General features: G+C 44.1%; 2 protein-coding genes and 1 non-coding gene across 11 annotated transcripts in view; 1 reads left to right on the top strand and 2 right to left on the bottom strand.

Moving 5' to 3' along the window:
• ZFYVE28 (zinc finger FYVE-type containing 28) overlaps window positions 1-17,223 on the bottom strand; it is a 142,915-nt gene extending 125,692 nt beyond the window's left edge. For all 6 annotated transcript variants that reach the window (XM_004936224.5, XM_040699328.2, XM_015286015.4 and 3 more), the window contains exon 1: window positions 16,955-17,223. In XM_004936224.5, the coding sequence (XP_004936281.1) occupies window positions 16,955-16,993 (39 nt within the window). In that variant the 5' untranslated portion in view covers window positions 16,994-17,223. The remainder of the gene's footprint in view (window positions 1-16,954) is intronic.
• MIR6661 (microRNA 6661) lies at window positions 14,131-14,239 on the bottom strand. The gene has a single exon (NR_105530.2). It is a non-coding gene; the product is annotated as a microRNA 6661 (primary transcript).
• Window positions 17,224-17,806: 583 nt separating the features above from the next.
• Window positions 17,807-19,652, top strand: part of CFAP99 (cilia and flagella associated protein 99) — a 47,451-nt gene continuing 45,605 nt past the window's right edge. For 2 of the 4 annotated variants that reach the window (XM_046940480.1, XM_004936222.5), the window contains exon 1: window positions 17,807-17,880. The gene's annotated coding sequence lies outside the window, so the exon portion shown is untranslated. Of the gene's footprint in view, window positions 17,957-19,652 lie in introns of all 4 variants that reach the window. The other 2 variants (XM_040699330.2, XM_004936223.5) reach the window with 2 other exon arrangements.

The following is a 19,652-nucleotide window of genomic DNA, read 5'->3' as shown; positions in this document are numbered from 1 at the left end:
CTCAAGCACTGTGAGTTTTGAAAATGAGGCTGTTTAAGGCAGCAGCACACATTCAACACACACCAGCAGCAGCCACCCTGCCCCAGGCTCTCTTCTGCTGCAAACACTCAATGAGGTACCTAAGAAGCTGCTGAGGTCTTGCACACCTTCTTCACCCATTTACAGGTATCTCCTAAAGATCTGTAAACTACTGTAATACTTAAAAAATCAAGAGCTACGCCCTGGACATTTGGCTACTTTCATTATCAAAGGAAAGCCATACTTTAATCTGAAGTTTTCCCTGAAGAGACTTCAAAAAAAATACCTAACACCTATTCAACATCACACAAAAAGAAACGTTCCAGGATGCCACAAACAGGTACTGCAGAAGTCAAAGGAGACCACAACATAAATCAGCAATATAATCAGCCGTTGTAAGAAGTCCCTCCCCAGCTTTCCTGTAAGTTCCTTCAGGTACTGGAAGGCCACTATAATGCCCCCCTCCCCAGAGCCTTCTCTTCTCCAGGCTGAAGAGCCCAACTCTGTCTGTCCTCGTTGTGGAGGTCCTCCAGCCCTCTGATCATCTTCATGGCCCTCCTATGGATCCACTCCTGCAGCTCTAAGTCGTTCTAGTGTTGGTGACCCCAGAACTGGACACAGTCCTCCAAGGGGGGTCTCATCAGAGCAGTGTAGATGGGAAGGATCACCTCCCTCAACCTGCTGGTCATGCTTCTCTTGATGCAACCCAGGATACGGTTGGCTTCCTGGGCTGCAAGCCCTTGAATAGCCTTGGTTACTTCATGCTTGCTTACTGCATCTCCCAGATCTTTACTTGTCTGAAGCCAAAAGCAAAAGGGATGAGGAAGGGAAAAGGATTCAAAGAATTATGGAAAACTCAGCCTAAGGCAATGCTTAGGAAGATATGAGATGGAAAAGTCTGGGAGAATGATGAAATCCTAATTTTGCAAGTTTTGAAAGGCCAATATATTATTGTACTGCTAACATTATTTTCTTATATTAAGGACAAATTATGAAACGATTTCAATTGCAACTTGATGACTGGTCTAGTGAACATAGAGGAGGGACCTCTTTTGCCTTACTAGAACTCTACACACTGTCCTATGTGACACTATTAACAAACTAAAGAAACAATCCAGATAGAAATAAAAGTCTGCTTAAGTACTTGTGTATATACTGTACGCTATTAAAGTCTGAGTACGTTTCAAGTTCTGTCATGGTCTGGCTCTGTACAATTTAAGAAAATAATTAAGTGTTGTTATAGTCCACTTGAATTGCATTAAGGCATGAAAAATGCTTTCCAAAGCAGGAATAGAATTTACATTACAATAAACTGACTCCATTTTACAGATGAACTGTAATGACTTGCTGTTGTCAATAGAAATCCCACTTCTCCAGAATCTTCCTCCCCCATTCCAACATACCAGGCTGGCTGCTAGTCACCTCTTGCACCTCAAACTTGTTCAGTCAACAAATCTAACTGAAAAAAAAAATGCTAAGGTACAGGAACAAGAGTGGAAATGAGGCCAGTTCAGTTCTCAAAAAACCCTAAACCATTTTCTTATCAGCTGAGTCAGCTCAGCAAGGGTTCCAACAAATACCATACGCAAAGCTGGGGAAGCAATGGGAACACTGAGGAGCTCACTCATCAGCTGACAAGCTCAGGTCTAAGAGAAATGAACCAAGAAAGCAGTACTCAAGCAAAATAGGTTTTAATGAATGAGCAGATCAAAGCAGGATCAACAAATTACCACAGATTATAAACTGAATAGAAGTCAATGTCATAACACTGATAAAACCGAGATCACACATAACCACTACAGAAGTGCGTTCCAGTCCCCATGGTGCTCCTGCTGGCCTAGTCAAAGCACTGGCCATCAAGCTTTATATGCTAAATATATCTGAAACTGAAAAAAAGCCAAAAAGAACAAGAATAAGAGGTTTCCAAAAATACAGCTTATAAATGTACTATAACAGTTATAGCTCATTGAGGACAAAGAACTAAAAAACCACCATGAACAACAACATTCTAATGTGTAAGGAGTTAAAAGAAAGACAACTTCTTCCATACTCCTTCAGGCTCATGAAAGAAAGAAGCTAAATTAATCTGCAGGAAAAAATGATTGGCATTTTGAGTTGGAAAGGACCCAACTACCAGGGAAGAGCAATAGATTGTCCAAAGAAGTGGTGAAAACCATTTCTGACAAGTTTGAGAACTTGATTATGCAAATTGACACCCAGTCCAGACCTGATTTACTGGGAAATAGTGAGTCCTTTTAGATGTGTATTTTTAATACAATAAAATGTTAGTGTGGTTTTAACATCTATTTTAAGAATAGAGCTTTTACAGAAGAAAAAAAAAGGCAATCACAGCCCTCAGACATCATGAGATTCAGCCTTTTCAGGGTCTGGCTTAGAAGAACCCCATGGGATAAGGCCCTGAAGCCAGCCAGGAGCCAGTTGACCATCTACTGGAACTGGCTGCCCAGAAAGGAAATTGGGGAGTCTGCATTTTTGGAAACGTGTCAAGCCTGCTGGATATTGGCCTGAGAATCCTGCTCTAGGGGATCCTGCTTTGAGCACAAGGGATGCACCACACAGTCTGCATAGGTCCCTTCCAGCCTCATCTCTTCTGCAATTCTCTGATGCTTGCTCAGAGCCCAATTGTAAATCTATTTACAATTACAACATACAAAAAGCTTTGATATAATAGCATCATCAAAGCAAGGCAATTCTGCACAGACATAGAAGAAAAAAATCCACATCATTGATTACTTGATACCATTACACTATTCTGTACCAATCCTTTAAAGATACTGAAGTAACAAAGAAGGCTTCACACAGCATCACCAATTTAATAAGATATTACAGAAAAAAAATTAAATTGCAGTTGTTCATTCAAAATAGCATTCCCCTGTGAAAACAAATCACGAGGAGTTTGCAGCTCAGTTGTCTCATAAGGCAATAAAGACTACACATTATTCTCCAGCTCAGCTAGGTTGGCTCATAAATTAAACAGGGTCAGGCTGTTCAGCAGCAGATTAGAAGAAACCCAGATGTTTCCAGGAAGGCCATAGCAGTGGCAATGTACTTGGCCATGCTCTCTGCCAACCTGACCTGAACCCATGTCCCAGCATGACATCAGATTAGTCTGTTGTTGAATGTGCAGCTCATATGATTCATTGGTTACCAAATCCTGGGACAACTGTGATCAGAAGGCAGTAAACTAGCCCTCAAAAAGGCAAATTCTTAGGCTTTTCTCCCCCAGTTTATTTAATGGCATTACAATTTGTCCATCATACAGAACTAATTCTCATGTAATTTCCACTGGATGCAGTATTTACTCTTCAGCCTGAACTGCAGTAAACCTACAAAAGCTGCTGGGGATTTTCTTCCCAAGAGAGATACGCTAGGACACTAGAGGTCTAAAACACTCAGGTTCTAGACTCAAAAGGTCTAAAATACGCTATTTCCCCTAAGAATCTGCCATTGTACTTGGATGGGCCTATAAAGCATCTGAATACTTGATTTTTGTTGTTGTTGTTGTTATAATCATACCATTAAGCTATCATCAGAAATGTATAAAGCTCATTTAAAAACTAGGAGGCCGCAGAGGGTGCTCCAATACTGCTTACAGCCAATTTCTATTCAATCCCCATATTCCTCAATACATCTCTCATCAATTTTTCAGACCTAATTAGAATTTGGAAGTAATGCCCTAAAAATAATTTTGAGGGCAGATGAAGATCAGACTTCCCCAACTCCCTGTAAAGAACCCACAGAGAAAAGCAACAGCTCAAAAAACTTATTTTATCCTCAACAAAAGGTCTTCTGTATGGGAAAAGCATCTAAGAAGACAGCATGTCACCTTCTTCTAGCACCTGGCATATCAAGGACTTCATTGTTCCACACTGATCCAATAGACTGGACAGTGGGGAAAGGGGGCACAGAGACATGGAAACGCACATTGCAGTATCATAACCCAATTTGCTTAAGGAAACGTTCTCCCAAGTCCCTTAAGAAAACACCCTCCTTAAAAGAAAATTCTGCTGCTTTGAGAGTAGCTTCTCAAAAATAGCAAAACTCTTTGCTGTTCAGGCCACTAAACAACAGGATAAAGCACACAATGCAGGTTGAAGTAACCTGTGAAGACAGTACTCCACACTTGATGGGGGAGAGGAGGTAAGCACAAAGTAAAAACATGGCCTCTGCACACCCCGTATATTACATTTGTATTCAGCACTGCAAAGTTTTACTTGCTAGCATTCAAGCAAGCAAAACAAAGATAAACTTCTTTCTGCTAAAATCATACTTCTCCCCATCCTTACAGTTCCGTTAATCCTTATTCCAGCAAGAGCAAAGTGGAAAACATTACATTGTCTGACAATACTGCCATTCAATATATTAATAGTGAACCAGCTGATGAAAATTAAATAGAGGAGAGGCTTTTAAAGACTTGGAAATTAATTAAAAATGTTGAATGTGGCTGATCCGTCACTCTACTGGCTCCAGGCTCCAAATTAGCGAGTCTTAAGTTTGAAATTCATATAATGAACTTGAAACAGAAAACAGATATGCCAAGCAGACAATACGGCATTAACTGGATACTTCAGTGCCTTCACAATTCCTGCTTAAAAGCACAGCTATCTTGAAGCGTCAAGCAGTTCAACTATGCAAAAGCCCCATCCTTTCATAGCTCACTGCTTCTGTAGCTTTGCTTTGTGCCTTTGTCACCACAGTCTTACCTGCATTAACATTTATGCATGGTCTGTACCCTAACGTCACCTAAAAATAACTTGAGGTGGGCCCGTGTTTTGCAATAAGGAATTGAATCTCAAGTCCAACTCTTTTAGTTCCACATGACTTCACCTTGGTTTCACACTGCTCCTGCACTACACAAGTCACCGTCTTCCATGCAAAAGAAACAGCAATAGAACAGGTGCTATTTGAACTACCACCAGCAGTATGTCTTTCTTCAGATCACAGATTTCATTCCACACTACCTGATGTGAATGTCAGATGTAAACCCAGAAGACTGAAGACACAAACTCACGTTCTGTACAAGGTAGTACAAAGACATTGTTGCTGCAAAAAAGAGGTGATCCTGCTGCTCCTCCACCAATGAAACTGACAACACACTCTCCAAATTACTGTAAACAAATGCAATTCAGCTCCAGCGGTATCAGGAAGTGATCCAGTGCAGAACACGACCACCCCATTCCTCTCTCACACAGAGCACAGGGCCAGCAGCCTACAAAGCACTGGGCTGGCCATAACCCTGCCCTCTCAGACACAGTGCTGTGTTCAGATAACTTAAAATTCACACGACCACCAATATTCTTATAGGTATATATCATTATATATTATATTTAGTTCATATATTTTGAACTCTGAAATAGATGAGTGAATACTTCTGTTGCTCTACAGGATCACTGCTGCACAACTATATTTGACCACACTGATAGTACTTCACAAAAAATATGTTATTATAACAGAAAAGTTGCCTAATAAGCAGTAAAAGAAAGGAGTCAAACAGTATGTAGTAGCAGAGTTAAGTAACCAGACTTGTGATACGGAGTAGCTATAAACTGACTCATATTCTGGCAAGAGTTTGCAGCAAAGAGGTTCAAAGTTTGAGTTTAATCATTACTGACAATGCTTTCATCCAATGCTGCAAAACCTCTGCATCTCAGATGCCAGCATTTAAGAGGCAGTTCTAATTCACACTTTATTATACAGTGTTGATCACATCTTTCATTTTCCCTCCACAAATCAAACAAGATGTAACATCTTTCAGTAAGGTACCCCATCTCAATGAAAAGTGCTTTGCACTTGGGACTGTTGGATAGCTATTGAATAGGCAGACACTGTTCCCCCATCCCAAATAACCAAAAAGCTTCAGAAGTAAACCTTTTTGCACAGCAGCTTTGCTGACACACACCAGACTGTTTACCACCAGGGGGAGATGGGGAAGACGACAAAGAACTGACTGAAGGCATGGGTAGTGAGGCGCCAGTCTGAACATGACTAATTAACAGTTGAAAATCACCATTACCTATCTCCCATATGTTCTCATTTGTAAGCAGGAGCTGGGCAGTGAATCTTAGCATATGGCGACAGTAAGCTGCGCTCCAGTCTTTGAATAGCAAAGTACATACAATCTGGTCTTCAGCTTCCGCTGTAAACCATGACAGTACTGCAACCTTAAAGGGAAAAATAATATCATATAAAGTTGTGGACAGGGAGTAATGATGGATAAGGAATAAAATAATGAAACCCCACATAAAAATCTTCCGGCTGCTGTGGCTATTAACTTCCATTTAGGAAAACTAAACCTTCATGCCTCAGTTCCCCTTTTGAAAGCTAGAAAAAATAATCCTGTTGGGTGTTTTAAGAACACACAGAAGACACACAAGTTGTGGATCACTCATGACGTGTAAGCACAGAGTGAAAGAGAACTAGAATGAGCCTGAATCACCCTGATGGCACTGAATCACTTGGCCTGGCCAGTAACACACAGCTCTGGGCTTCAGCCAAAGCTATGCTTGGCTTTCTTATGCTGAAACCAACGCTCCCAGCAGCAAGGTCATCTAGTGACTCCTCAGGAATACTCATCAAGAAATATCTGCAGTCATTTGACAGGGTTTATTCTTCTGAAAAAGTATGCATTAATATTTAGTGGGTAAATGTTTTCTCTAATTAAGAAGCTTTTTAAACACTGATCAAGTCAGGTGAATTCAAACAACCATCTAGCTCTGCTTCAGGTAGGAAGCAAACAACTAGACACTGGTTCACTTGTCATGATGTTAGCAAATAAAGACAACAGATGATGCACATGCATATATTGATATATACACACTGTATGAAGAAATTAATAGAACACTGCTACAGTAAAAAGTTATCCTGTTTATACTGAAATTTATGTTGTGCTTTTTTCAAGATGCATTAATCTGCCAAGAATTGAATTTGTTTTTCAAGTTGCATCCCTGTTCCACATCTGAAAATGCTTGAAAATTCAGAGGTCTGACTTGTTTTAACATTAACTCATGGGTTTCTTCTAATCAGCCACACACAGCAGCACTACCATGCGGGCCCCAGACTGCAGCTCTGTAGTCTTCTACGTAGCAAAAACCAGTGAACTGAAAAACAGTTTAAGACTGAAGCTTTCTTAAAGAAAACAACTGTCAAAAGAAGTACTGTGACTGAGATAACACCTTCAAAAACAACACAAAATAATGTACGAACAGAATATATGCTATGAAATACAGAGTGATGGCCATTAATAAAACTCTCTTCTTTGCTTCTCCTAGGAATAGAAATAGAGCATTTCTGCACCTTTTTTCCTACTACCATGACTACTGTATGTCACGCGTGCTGATTGAAGCCATGAGGGGAAAAAAGCTTGAAAAATCAATTAAAAAAAGCAAGCAGCAGCACCTTTGTTACGGAAACAGAAGAACATGTGCTTGTGATAGAATTTATCTTCCTCAAAATCAGTGAGCCTCAACAACTTCAAATGCACAATAAATAAATAAAAATATTAACAAAATACAGGAAATCCATCATCAATGCTCTTCCACAAAACTAATACACAAAACCAACATGACACACAAAACAAATCTCCAAAATGAACATACCAGTTTGGAAGTAATTTCTTGCTAATCACTTAATTAGAAGAAAAAAAATTAACCAAATGAACAATGACATCAGTGAACACCAATAGTTAAACAACGTGCACTTCTTAACATAAGGCACAGAAAGTAATCAGCCTTCTACCAATTGTTTGTTGCTCATCACGACATCATGTTCCCATTTTAAGATCCATACAAATGCTTCAAGATACCTACAAAGCACACAGAAAGCTCATACCTTGAAACAATCCTCACTAGCTTTTATTCTTAAAAAAAAAAAAAGCCTCCAAATGTGGCCAAACTCACCATCAGAACCAAACAGAATCAAGTTTTGATTATAAAAACCTACGTCAACACACAACATTCTAACACACCTCAACCACCACCTAGCAGATCAGTGGAGCCTACACAAGAACGAAAGGGATCTCACCCAGGGTACCACACGTCCCTACAGGACCTACACACATGTAACCCCACAACGAGCATGTTCCAGCTTGAACACACACCAGTCACCACCACGGGGCTGACTACCATTCTCACTTCATCTCTTATGCCTCTAAAATCCAAGGCAAAAGACATCATGAGATGAGATTTGCTTTACAGCTCTTTATGATTTCTCCTACTTTTACATTCTTTTAACTCCATCTTATCCTCATAATCCACCTTGCACCACAGAATGACATCATTTCAATTGCGTCAAGGTACTTCTATATGGCTGTCCACTAGATGAGGTACACTCATCCATCTCTATAAAAACAACTTTACAAAAGCATTAAATAACACATTCAGAAGTGCAGGTACTCTATCTTTCTGAATCTTGAAAATTAAATAAAAGCAGGTGGTTCCTGCAGGGAATCTGGAAGGCTTTAAAGGAAGCAGTCTGAAATGTTCTTCTTATTTGTGTGGTAGGAGCACTAAAACTCCAGCAGCTGGAAACAGACAGGAAGGTGAAATGTCTACCAACAGGTTTGTGCTTACAGAAGGAGAATCAGGCAATGAGGCACTGATACGAGAGCCTCCCATCACTCCTAAAAAGACTCCTAAGATAACAAACATCCAAAAGCCAAGTTCAGACAAACATACAAGAACCCTTTCATGCTCAGCTCTGTAACATTGGTACTGAAAAGAAACTTGAGCAATCTGATTGTTCATAATATCTGATGAACATCAGAATGTCAGGAAAGTTTTCCTACATTAAAAGGCTTACAAAGGAAGGTGAAAATTAGAAGAATGCAATGTTGAAATGCAGAACACCCTGAACATCTGGTTAGTTTATCTACAACCACCTGTAATTTTCTCAGAGATCAAAGTGCTGGCTGATGGCAGGAATTAACTCATTCCAGCATAAACATCATGGCAATTTATTTTCACCTATGCCCCATTTGAAAATATAAAGCACACAATTTGAGAGAGAGCATCTCCTCCTTTTTTCCAGCCTTTAATTGTATTTCAGACATTTTTATTCCAAGCACTTTCTTCCGCCACCCCATCTTCATCTCTCCCCTTCAGTGTCCTTTGCCCAGTAGCCCTCCTTGCATTCATTCACCCAGCCAGGAGTACATGGAAGTGACACAATGCCCACTGTTATGTTATTGATACTGAACAGCTATCAAATGAGGATAAGGTCCTGTAAAAGAAAAAGAAAGATGATCCTGTGGCCTATGAAGACAGGGCAAAGCAGGGGCAGTCTTTACACGACATTTTCAGAGGTCAGTCTCACTTGCTGTGCAACACTATACATATTCACAGCCTCACTGTAGAATCCTATTTCCTTCTATAACCCAGTTCCTGTTGATCAGTTCTTCAAGGCATCCTGATCCTAAATGATATCAGAAGCATTAATACTCTAAGGAGGAAAAGACAGTGAATGTAGAGGAACAGGAGTAAGCAGAGCCACCATCAGGAAGATTGGGAACGTCAAGAATTCCCAGGCTAAGCCCATGGAGTTAATGCAAAATTGTCACTGACTATTAGAGAGACAAGAAAAAATCCCATAGCATGCAGAGGAGAACAGAAATATAAACAGGATGGAGCAAGTCCGACCCACCTCATCAAATATATAACAAAATAAGAGTTAGGCCCTCCATTTTCAGCAGCACACTGAGACAGAAAGGCTGTACCCTTCTTTGCCTAAACATACAGTCGCCCCAAAAGCTCTCCTTTTCCTGTATCCTAAACCTGCAGCTCTATAAAATATATCAGAACTTGTGTCACCTGCTTTCCAACAGCAGGCAGCTGAGGCTGCCTCAGCAAAGGAAAACCGAGCTCTGTTACACAGCAACGCCTGCTGTATGCAGGCTGAGTGCTCTGCTTTGTTGACTTGGGATTGCTCTGGCTGAGGGGACTAAATAGCTTCAGCTTGCCTGAAGGGCAGCAGTTCACTTCCAGAATGCAAGCATGTGGCCATTAAACCAATTATCCCCGGCTGGTAATTTTAGCTACAAAGAAGTATTTGCATATTTTGTACCTTGAAAATGAAAACGGAGACTTATGAGAATGGGTAAGACAGACTCCAATGTAACAACACCTTCCAGTAAAACAATCAAGCTTGAGAAACTTGCTTTGTCAGATGCACTACGCAGGCAGGTCAGTTTTCAGACAGGAGCCAAACATACCAACTCAGCCTTCAATAAACTTATTTTTAACATGATTATTTTAAAATAGCTTTACTGAGTACATTTTTAAATGAATGTTGTTAGCAAAACTACTAGGACAGGAGACAGTAACTACTAAAATAACTAAATGAACCGAGTCAAAGGTGTTTTTACTGCTAGCTTCTTTCAGTTAGCTCAGGAATAAAGTATTCTTTGGGCACTCTAAAAAAATAGAGCTTAAAGACTGTGGCTCAATGCAGATTCTCTTTTTATATCATTCTTCTAAATAACATAGAAGAACACATTGTGTTCTATATATATGTATGTATATATCAAAAAGCACTAGAAAGAAAAAGTATTTTTCTCCACACTCTACCACCTCGGCAGTGCAGTCTGGGGATCTCAAGATCCAAGATGAAGAGCAGAAGGGAATCTGCAGGACAAGGGGCACATCAGGTCACACTGATGGACACCTGAAAACACACACGTCACTAGAATGAGCCTCACTTTAAGCACCCACTGCTAGTAGTCGTTACGGCAGCCAGAAGTATAAATGGACTGAAAAATGATTAGATACCAAGGAAAAACGTTCCCAAGCTATTGAATTATAAGGGCACAATCTGTAGCTCAGCACGCACCTAAGATGCAGACTACCATAATTTGAAAAGAAATAAAAGCCCAAGGGACATATCACTTTCCATTCATCTCATCTTTTTCCCCAAGGCATCTGTTACAGGACACTGAGAGCCACCAGACCTGACACCAGGCTAGATGGACCTTCAATCTGATACACTGTAACTCTGCTCACAGTAATCCACATCAGAAGAGTCATTTTGCAAGGCGTATACATTTCTCTCACATCAGAGTAATCATAAAACCAGCAAGGTTAGAAAAGACCTCCAGGATCATCCAGTCCAACCATCCTACCACCAATATTCCCCCACCAGACCACGTCCCTCAGTACAACATCTGAGTGTTTCTTGAACACCTCCAAGGACAGTGACTCCACCACCTCCCTGGGCAGCCCATTCCAGTACCTGACCGCTCTTTCAGAGAAGAAATTATTCCTAATGCACAATCTGAATCTCCCCTGGCACAACTTGAAGCCATTGCCTCCAGTCCTGTCACTACTTACAGGGGTGAAGAGGCCGACTCCCACCTCACCACAACCTCCCTTCAGGTAGTTATACAGAGCACTGAGGTCTCCCCTAAGCCTCCTCCAGACCAAACAATCTCAGTTCCCTCAGCTGCTCCTCATAACACTTGTGCTCCAGACCCCTCACAGCTTCGTTGCCCTTCTCCAGGCACGCTTCAGGGCCTCAGTGTTTTTCTTGCAGCAAGGGGCCCAAAACTGAACACAGTATTCCAGGTGTGACCTCACCAGTGCTGAGTACAGAAGGAGGAGCACTTCCCTGCTCCTGCTGGCAACACTTTCCGATACAAGCCAGGATGCCGTTGGCCCTCCCAGCCACCTGGGCACGCTACTGGTTCATGTTCGGCCCAGCATCAACCAACACCCCCAGGTCCATTTCCTCCATGCAGTTTTCTAGTCACTCTGCCCCAAGCCTGTAGCATCATCTGCCGTTGCTGTGGGCAAAATATAGGACCCAGCACTTGGTTCTGTTGAACTTCAGCCCATTGGCCTCATCCCAGCAATCCATCCTGCCCAGATTCCTCTCCGTAGGGCCTTCCTACCCCCAGGCAGATCGACACCTCCTTCCAACTTGGTGTCACCTGCAAACTAACTGCAGGTGCGCTCAATGCCCTCATCCAGGTCATCAATAAAGCTGGATTTAACTCTATTCACCGCCAAGTAATTAAGTACAGACAAACATATATCTTAGCAGACAACTGCAGCAGTTTACCTACTTGACTTTCTCAGACATAGGTAAACCAAGGCTAAGAAATAATATGACTTGAGGTAATTACTTTAAGTTAGCTGCTGAGCTGCAGAACAAACAGCAAAGAATTATTAGTTTCCACACTGGAGTTCAAACCACTAGATGGTGCTTTGAAAATGAAGCAGTCCAGCATGCAGAGCTGTGAAGCCAGAATAACATATGCTGATTTATAGGTTGCCTTCCTCAGGATTTTTATCAATATTGCTGATCACTGCATTCAATAGCTGCAGGCTCTGATCAGAGGGTAGTAACAAGAAGAATTAAGCAAGTAATTGAGCGAGATCAAAGAGCCAATTTAAAAAACAGTGAGTATCTCCAGAAATCCAGTGCTGTTTCCCCAAATAAGACAGATTCCTGATTGTTCTGGTTTTGGAAGCCATTAGAAGTTAATATACACATGGCATTAAGTACCAGATTTTGATCACAAACAGTGTGGTGCAGAACCTCGGATACCATACAGCACCAAATTTGTGCTACAAATAATATTTACTTCTTTCACTCTTCCTTCAAGTTCTCCTGACTCTTTTCCTCAAGACCAAAGTCACTCTGGTTCTCTCCCGTGAGGAGTAAACATTTCATTTCTCAGATGTAGAAATCACAGCTAAAACAAAATACTGCTCCCCAACTATTACTGTGTAAATTGGTCCTTCCTCTTCCATTCACTCGCTCCAAACTTATCTCAATAGTTGCTTGGCTATTCCAGCAGTTTCATCTTTTTATGATGGGCTGAAATGGTGAGAAATGAAAACACAGCTTAAAATAATCCTCCCCCTTCCTACATCTCATTCTACTGAATCAACTTTAAAAGTGTTCTTCACAGCGTGTTAAGCACATCCTTGAGACTAATTTTTACTACCTTCTGTTGCGCTGTAGTTCATATTTCTATTCATCTTCCATATACAACTCCCCCCCCCCCCCCCCCTTCAGAAATTCCTAACATCTTTCCTCCTCCTTTCAAAAAAAATCAATTTTGGTTAATTTTCATTATATTTATTTCCTATTTCTATTTATAGAGTAACTATGAGTGCTCCTAAGCAAGATAACATTCTTACATGCAACTTTTAGAGCTCAGTTCTTACCTGCTCTTAAATAAAAACCCAGCAAAACACCACCACCACCACCCTTATCCTTGCACAAGGTAACACAGAAGCTCCTAGAAGTTATTTGATTAATTATTTTTTATTGCTCTCACTTTTCCACGTTAGGTAACTCCTCTTTATTCCCTAGGAAAGTTCTTATTTGCACAGTGTCTCCTTCCTAGGTCAGTCCTAGGCAGAAGGGGTGCTAAAAAACAGCATCATGCCTCCAGGCTCTTGCCAGTCTGATAAACACCTGACTGGGACAAAACATGCATAAAACAAGGCACTGCTACCAATAAATATGAATTTTGTGTTAACTAAGAACAGAAGGAATTCTTAAACATTTATCACAAGATGCATCTACTAGCATATAGTAAAAGACGACAAGAGCAAAAAAAAATAGTGAATGAACACCTGAAATAGGAAAAAAAATAGAAGTCTCAAGAAGAACATATTTCTTGGCTTTTATTCCCCCAAAAGAATAGTACAGAAAGTGAATATCCATCAAAGATGCTGCAGTCTTATACTAAGCAGATTAAGACATCCTTAAGTTGTGGTTGGAAACAGATTCCCACCCCCCAGTCAAATACAGAATAGTTCTTTCAAAATATCAATAAGTCAGAGCTCCATTCAACACTGACCTGGTGAGCAAGTTACCTGCTCTTTGCTCAAGCTGTTCTCAAACCTCAAGTAGCAACATTCATAGGAGTTATTCTGAATACTTTGGTTATCAAAAGTATTTCATAGCTGTACAAAAGCAGCCTGTTCCCATCCTTCCGTGGGATGCTCACGTCCGCCTGGGAGCAGGTTCTGACCTCCCACCTGTGGAATGTTCTGACAGCAAAAGGCACAGGATAAGGAGTGACAGGAAATGTTTCTATTATATGTGCGTGTATTCAAACCTTTGGATTTAGGAGTTGCCCTTTTTCTCAGGGCAGCAGCTGTGCCAAGGAGGTAGTGGGATGCCTGCAGCATCCAGACGCTGTCACAGCACACAGCTTCTGCATGCTGCAGCCCTGAACTGCTTCCAGTGACTCCTCTGCACCTTCTCCTGGTTCAGAAGTAAACTCTAGCTCCTTTCCAAAAACTTACCATGTTGTTTCCTGTTTGGGGACTGCAGATTCATCTTGCAGATAGCACTCAAAAAGTAGATCGCAACCTATGTAGCACAGGAGTTTGAAAACAAAGCCTCATCTCTCTGCCTCTCTGCTCTGCCTCTATGATCTCAGCTGAGAGCAGCCTCCTACCAGCTGCATAGATCACGGCGCTGTTATTTGTTTCACTCTTTGTTTACCTCAACCACCAGCATTAGACCTGGTTTGTTAAATCTGGGTATCCAGCATACCTGGAGGGGACAGAACAGGGCCAGACAGCAAGAGCATAAGGATGCAGGGAAGTGGTGCTGTCCTCGTGACACGCTCCCAGCATTAGTCAGGACTTTGCACTTCCCTACACTCACATTTTCTCTCACATCCTTGCTATGTTCAGACAGATGCAGCAGTTTCAAAGTCAATGTCTGTCCCGATGCAGGTCCCTGCCCCTTGCAGCAACTTGACAATTATACTGATAGCTTTATAATTACCTGCTGCTAAGCAATACCTGCTCTGTTTCATTTTCTAGTCTCCCCTACGTAAAAATATTATTTGAAACAACTTATACAAATACTTTTGGAGGATAGAACTACCAAATAGTTTTCCCTGGGATCAGTCCAGAGCATTTACTGAGGTCTCTCAATGCACTGTGAATGCACTGTACTCTGAGCTCACTGTCTCCTGCTCCTTCCTGATCCCATTCCTCCACTGCCTTCGAAGTTCCCTCTGGATGTAACCAAACAACAAACCAGCAACATATGCTGCCAAGCAGAAGTCTATAACATGCTACTAGCATCTGGAAAGCCTCAAGGGAAGCAGTTTCCAACACTAGCAATAGCAATATCTAACTGATAAAACGTACCTGGCACCTGCAGTGCCTAACAAGATTATAACTAAGCAACATCAGTAACTGTAGCCCCCACCAGACTGAATATCTCAAAAGTAGCCATCTTCAGGCTACAGGATGTTCCAAAGCATTCCAAAAGACACCTTAGAACCCATTAATCTTAGCAGAAAGAATCTCAGCAATACCTTGACAAAACAGGACAGTAAGCAGTATAACCAGGGCAGTTACAGTCACAGAATCGTACAATTGCAGAATGGCTGAGGTTGGAAGGGGCCTCACAGCCCGGGGGGGTTGGGTGGCCCCCACCAGCTCAGGCTGCCCAGGACCCATCCAACCTGGTCCTGAGCACCTCCAGGGATGGGGCACCCGCACTCCTCTGGGCAGCTGTGCCAGGGCATCACCACACCCTTGGGTAAAGAATTCCTTCCTAACAACTAACCTAAATCTCTCTTCTGGAAGTTTAAAGCCATTTCCCCTCATCCCACTGTTATCTGCTTGTGCAAAAAGTCAGTCCCGCTCCTGCTTATAAGCTCCCTTCAAGCTCTGGAAGCCCCTATATGAGAACTCCTCCATCTTAAACGCTACCAAAACGTGCCAAGGTTTGAAACATTTCATTACTATTAATTTAACTATGTTACCCATAAGAACTCAATAGGCACACGAGGAAAAAAAAAGGCTATTTCTGAAGAACACACAGTCACACTGACCCATTCTGAACGTGAGTTTAAAGGCAGCGCAATGAGCTCCCAAAACCAACGAGGACCATTTGCAAACAAAGCCTCGGTGGGCCACAACTCTGCCTACCTCGGGCAGTTCCCCGGAGCAGGCAGGCCGTGCTGCTGCCTGCAGTGCAATGGCACAGCAATGACAGCGCTAGGTGGGGCAGCGGGGTGGGAAAGTCGCCCAGCACAGCTCAGCCCCATGGATATAAGGGCATGCACTGCCCAGTGCATACACCGGGTACTGAGAGCACCGCGTACAGCAAGGTACGGCACAGCGGTAGGTAGATCTCGCCATAAAGAGACGGGATCTCTGTCAGAAAGATTTATGTGAGATTATTTTTAATTACTAACACGAAATCCGATTCGTTTTGATTCAGAAATCGTGACAGAAGCGACCCGTGCCATTTCCCGCACCCTTAACTCTGCGCATATTTTCTTTCGGCTCGCTAAAAGTTCACCGACGGAAAACACGAAGTCTCTCAGAAGCCGCCCGCATTCAGCCGCTGCGTTTCCCTCACTTCAGCTCTCCTCCATTTCCACCGCGGCCGCTCAGAGCGGCGTCAGAGCACCGCGTCCCCCACGCGCGGACCGGCGCTGCCCTCACACACCGCCGCCCGCACGCACCGCCGCCGCCGCCACCCGCGCTCCAGTTTTGCAGTCTCATCTCAACTTTTCCTTCTATTTTTTTTCTAGCCCGGCAGCGCAGCGCTGTCACGCGGCTTGAACGGGCTGCGTGCGGGAAAGAGCGACGGCGACGAGCCTCAGCGCTGCCGCCGAACGCTGGAAGAAGGACGGGTGGCGGTGACAGGACAAAATTAAGCCGAGTGCTCCGTAAGGTGAATCACGCCGCTGCGATAGCCGACGGGAAACACGGATGCGGCGGATGCCGAAAGCCAGCGGCGCTCCGCACGGCGCCCGGAGCACGGCGCAAGGTGCCCGCTGGTGCCGGAGGGGGACCGCTTCGCCACGCGGCGCCTGCGAGACCTCCGCAGAGCCCTCAGCCCCCTCGCGACCCCCGGAGCCGCGCGGACAGCGCTGAGGCGGCGGCACCCGGACCCCCGCGGCCGTGCCCGGCCGTGCCCCGCAGCTCACCTTGGGTTTGTAGAGCCACTTTCGGAACCTGTTCATCATCCCCGCGGCCGCTGCCCCGCCGCCGCCGCTCGGAGCGCGCCGCCCGCCGGCTGCGGCCACAGGGGCTGCCGGCTGCCCGCCCGCAGAGCGGGCTGCTCGGGGAGCGGAGCGAGCCCTGCCGCTCGCCGGGAGGCTCCGCGGAACGGAGGGTCTCAGCGCCGCCCAAGCGAAGGCTGCGCGCCGCCGCCTCAGCACACGGACCGGCCGCCGGCACGGGCAGCACCGACTGCTCCGCGCCTCAGCGCCCGCCCCCAAAACATTGCGCGGCCGCCCGCCCGACAACGGCGCCCCCTCGCCGCTCGGCGCATGCGCAGGGGCAGGTCCACGCGCTCACTCGGCACCGCCCACTGGCCGCTCGACCAATCGGAAGGCGGCTGGGGGCGGCCTCCGGAGGGCTCGCCCCGCCCACATGGCCGCTCATTTGCGTAACACGAGGAGGGGGTGAGGGACTACATCTCCCAGCATGCCACGCGACGCAACCGGAGGCGCGATGCAGACCGCGGCGGCGCAGCGGGTGCCGGGATTTGTAGTCTTCTCCCCATGAGCGATGCTGAGCGTGTCAAGTTCAGGACGCCAAGCCTCTGCTTGTCACAGCAATCCTTATCTAAGCGCGTAGCAATGGGGCGATTAATTTCTAAGCCTCATAAGCGCAAGAACCAAGGAGAGAATTATCGCGTTGCTCAGCAACGGCGGCAAACAATGGCCGCCATCTTTTCTCCTGCCCGGGTAGTTCTTCGCCAACGCTGGCGCCGCTGTGCCGCACGAAGGAGAGCGCGCGAAGAACTGCAGTTCCCGTCAGCCCCCGCGGCCCCTGGCAACCGCGGCGCTGCGGCGGCTTGGGGAGGAAAAACGGGTGAGGTGGTGAACGTGTGAGGTGAAGTGCCCCGGTAAGGCTGGGTTTACTTTCGCTGTGGTGATTTCGGTCAAGCAGCAGCGGTGTCCTTTGGCGTGTCTGCCTGGGGGGTGAGTGCGGTACAGGAGGTTTTGTACAGTGGGTCTTTAAAGCTAGATTAAAAAAAAAGAAATGCAGCACCAAATGAAATACTTGTGGTAGGCGTAGCAAATAGTGAAATAAAGTGTAAAAGTGAGCTGCGGCTGTAGGTGCTCCCGCCTGAGGCCCCATTCCCTATGGGCTGAGAGGGCTCAGAGCTGCTCAGAGGGCTCCAGAAAATTCCAGAGCGGATGAGAAGGGCGGGATGTGACCCTGGGACAGTCACGGCTCTCTCTGTGGCAGTCAGCTGAGGAGAACCCCTCTGCCACTTACAGCGGCAGCTACTCCATCTGATGGCGACTTGCAGGGAGATTTGGTTCAGCCCGCTGTTATTGAGGGCTGCTTTTGCCAGCTGAAATGCAATCTCAGTCTTTGTAGGCAAGGAGCGAATATAAAACCTGAAGGAATCTCTCAGATCGTTGAAACCAGTGCCTACAGCCTGTGGTCAGGCTTAGTGTATGTAGTTGCTTTCAAACTATCTCCAGGCCCTGCTGCAAAGTACGGCCACTTTGGGTTCCTACCTTCTTTAACAGAAGTTCTGTGTCAGGTAATGGAAGACAACTTTTTTCTTCAGATCTAATTTGTATCAAACACCAGAATTAGTATTTTCTCCTGAATGTACGGATGCACTCCGTAACTCAGTGCATTTAGTTTGGGGTTTTATGTATGTGTTTTAAAACAGGATGATAATAACAGCAGTTTGTTTAAATACATTAACAGGGGAAGAGCCCCTCTGTGTCCAGAGCACTCAAGCTGATAGTTTCATATTCCTTTCTTTTTAACGACTGTTTTTTGGGAGGGAGGGAGAGGGAGGAATATCAGCGTGTACGAAGGATGAAAACTCAAACTGGTTTCTACTATGCCAGGAGAAAAAATATTTGTCACTGGGAGAGCTGTTGGAACCGGAATTATGATTCAGTCTGAATGAGTGGAGAGGTATTTCTCTCCCCCTTATCCAGAATTCCTTGTAAGAACCTTGGCAGGTACAGAGAGTCATGTAACGTTCTGCAGAGGAGGGGAGCAATGATGATTGCCCCTATGACACAGACACTGTAGCACCTCTTCTGTATTTGTCATCACTTGTCCTGATCCAATCTTGTCTTGCTGGCCGTTTTTTTTTCATTTGGACATGTTGTCTTCATCACACAAGGTAACCAAATGCCTACACTGCACATAATCACAGACAAACACTTCCTTTTCAGCAGTAATTTGGTAATTAAAATACTGATTAGGCAATTATAATTGAGTTTGATAATGCTGAAAGGCAGGGTATAAGAACACAGTATCAGGAAATGTTACAACATCCTTTTACAACAAGAAATGAATTATCTTTACCACAGTGGCAGTGAATCATCTTGATCAAGCTTTCTTTCCCAACAGCAGAATATGACAATATGTAAAATGCAAGAACAATTTTCAAAATCATTATTTTCCACCATGCATAACTACTTCTGTGTTTATTTTTTCTAATTGCTAAGTCAGATTAATGACTTTCAGACCTGATCTTTTCTATCATTGGTCTTTAACACAGCAACACGCACATGTGTATAAACTAATGAGTTATAGCTCTTGTCACACAAACATTAAAATCTGGGTAGCCATCTCTGTGAACTCTCACACCTGTGATTAAGATGTCATTTGAGAGAGAGATAATCCTTTTACTGCTGA

Source organism: Gallus gallus, chromosome 4, assembly GCF_016699485.2.
Source record: "Gallus gallus isolate bGalGal1 chromosome 4, bGalGal1.mat.broiler.GRCg7b, whole genome shotgun sequence".
Taxonomy (NCBI): Eukaryota; Metazoa; Chordata; class Aves; order Galliformes; family Phasianidae; genus Gallus; species Gallus gallus.
Note: the sequence above shows the minus strand (reverse complement) of the source record. Positions and strands in the feature narration are given on the sequence as shown.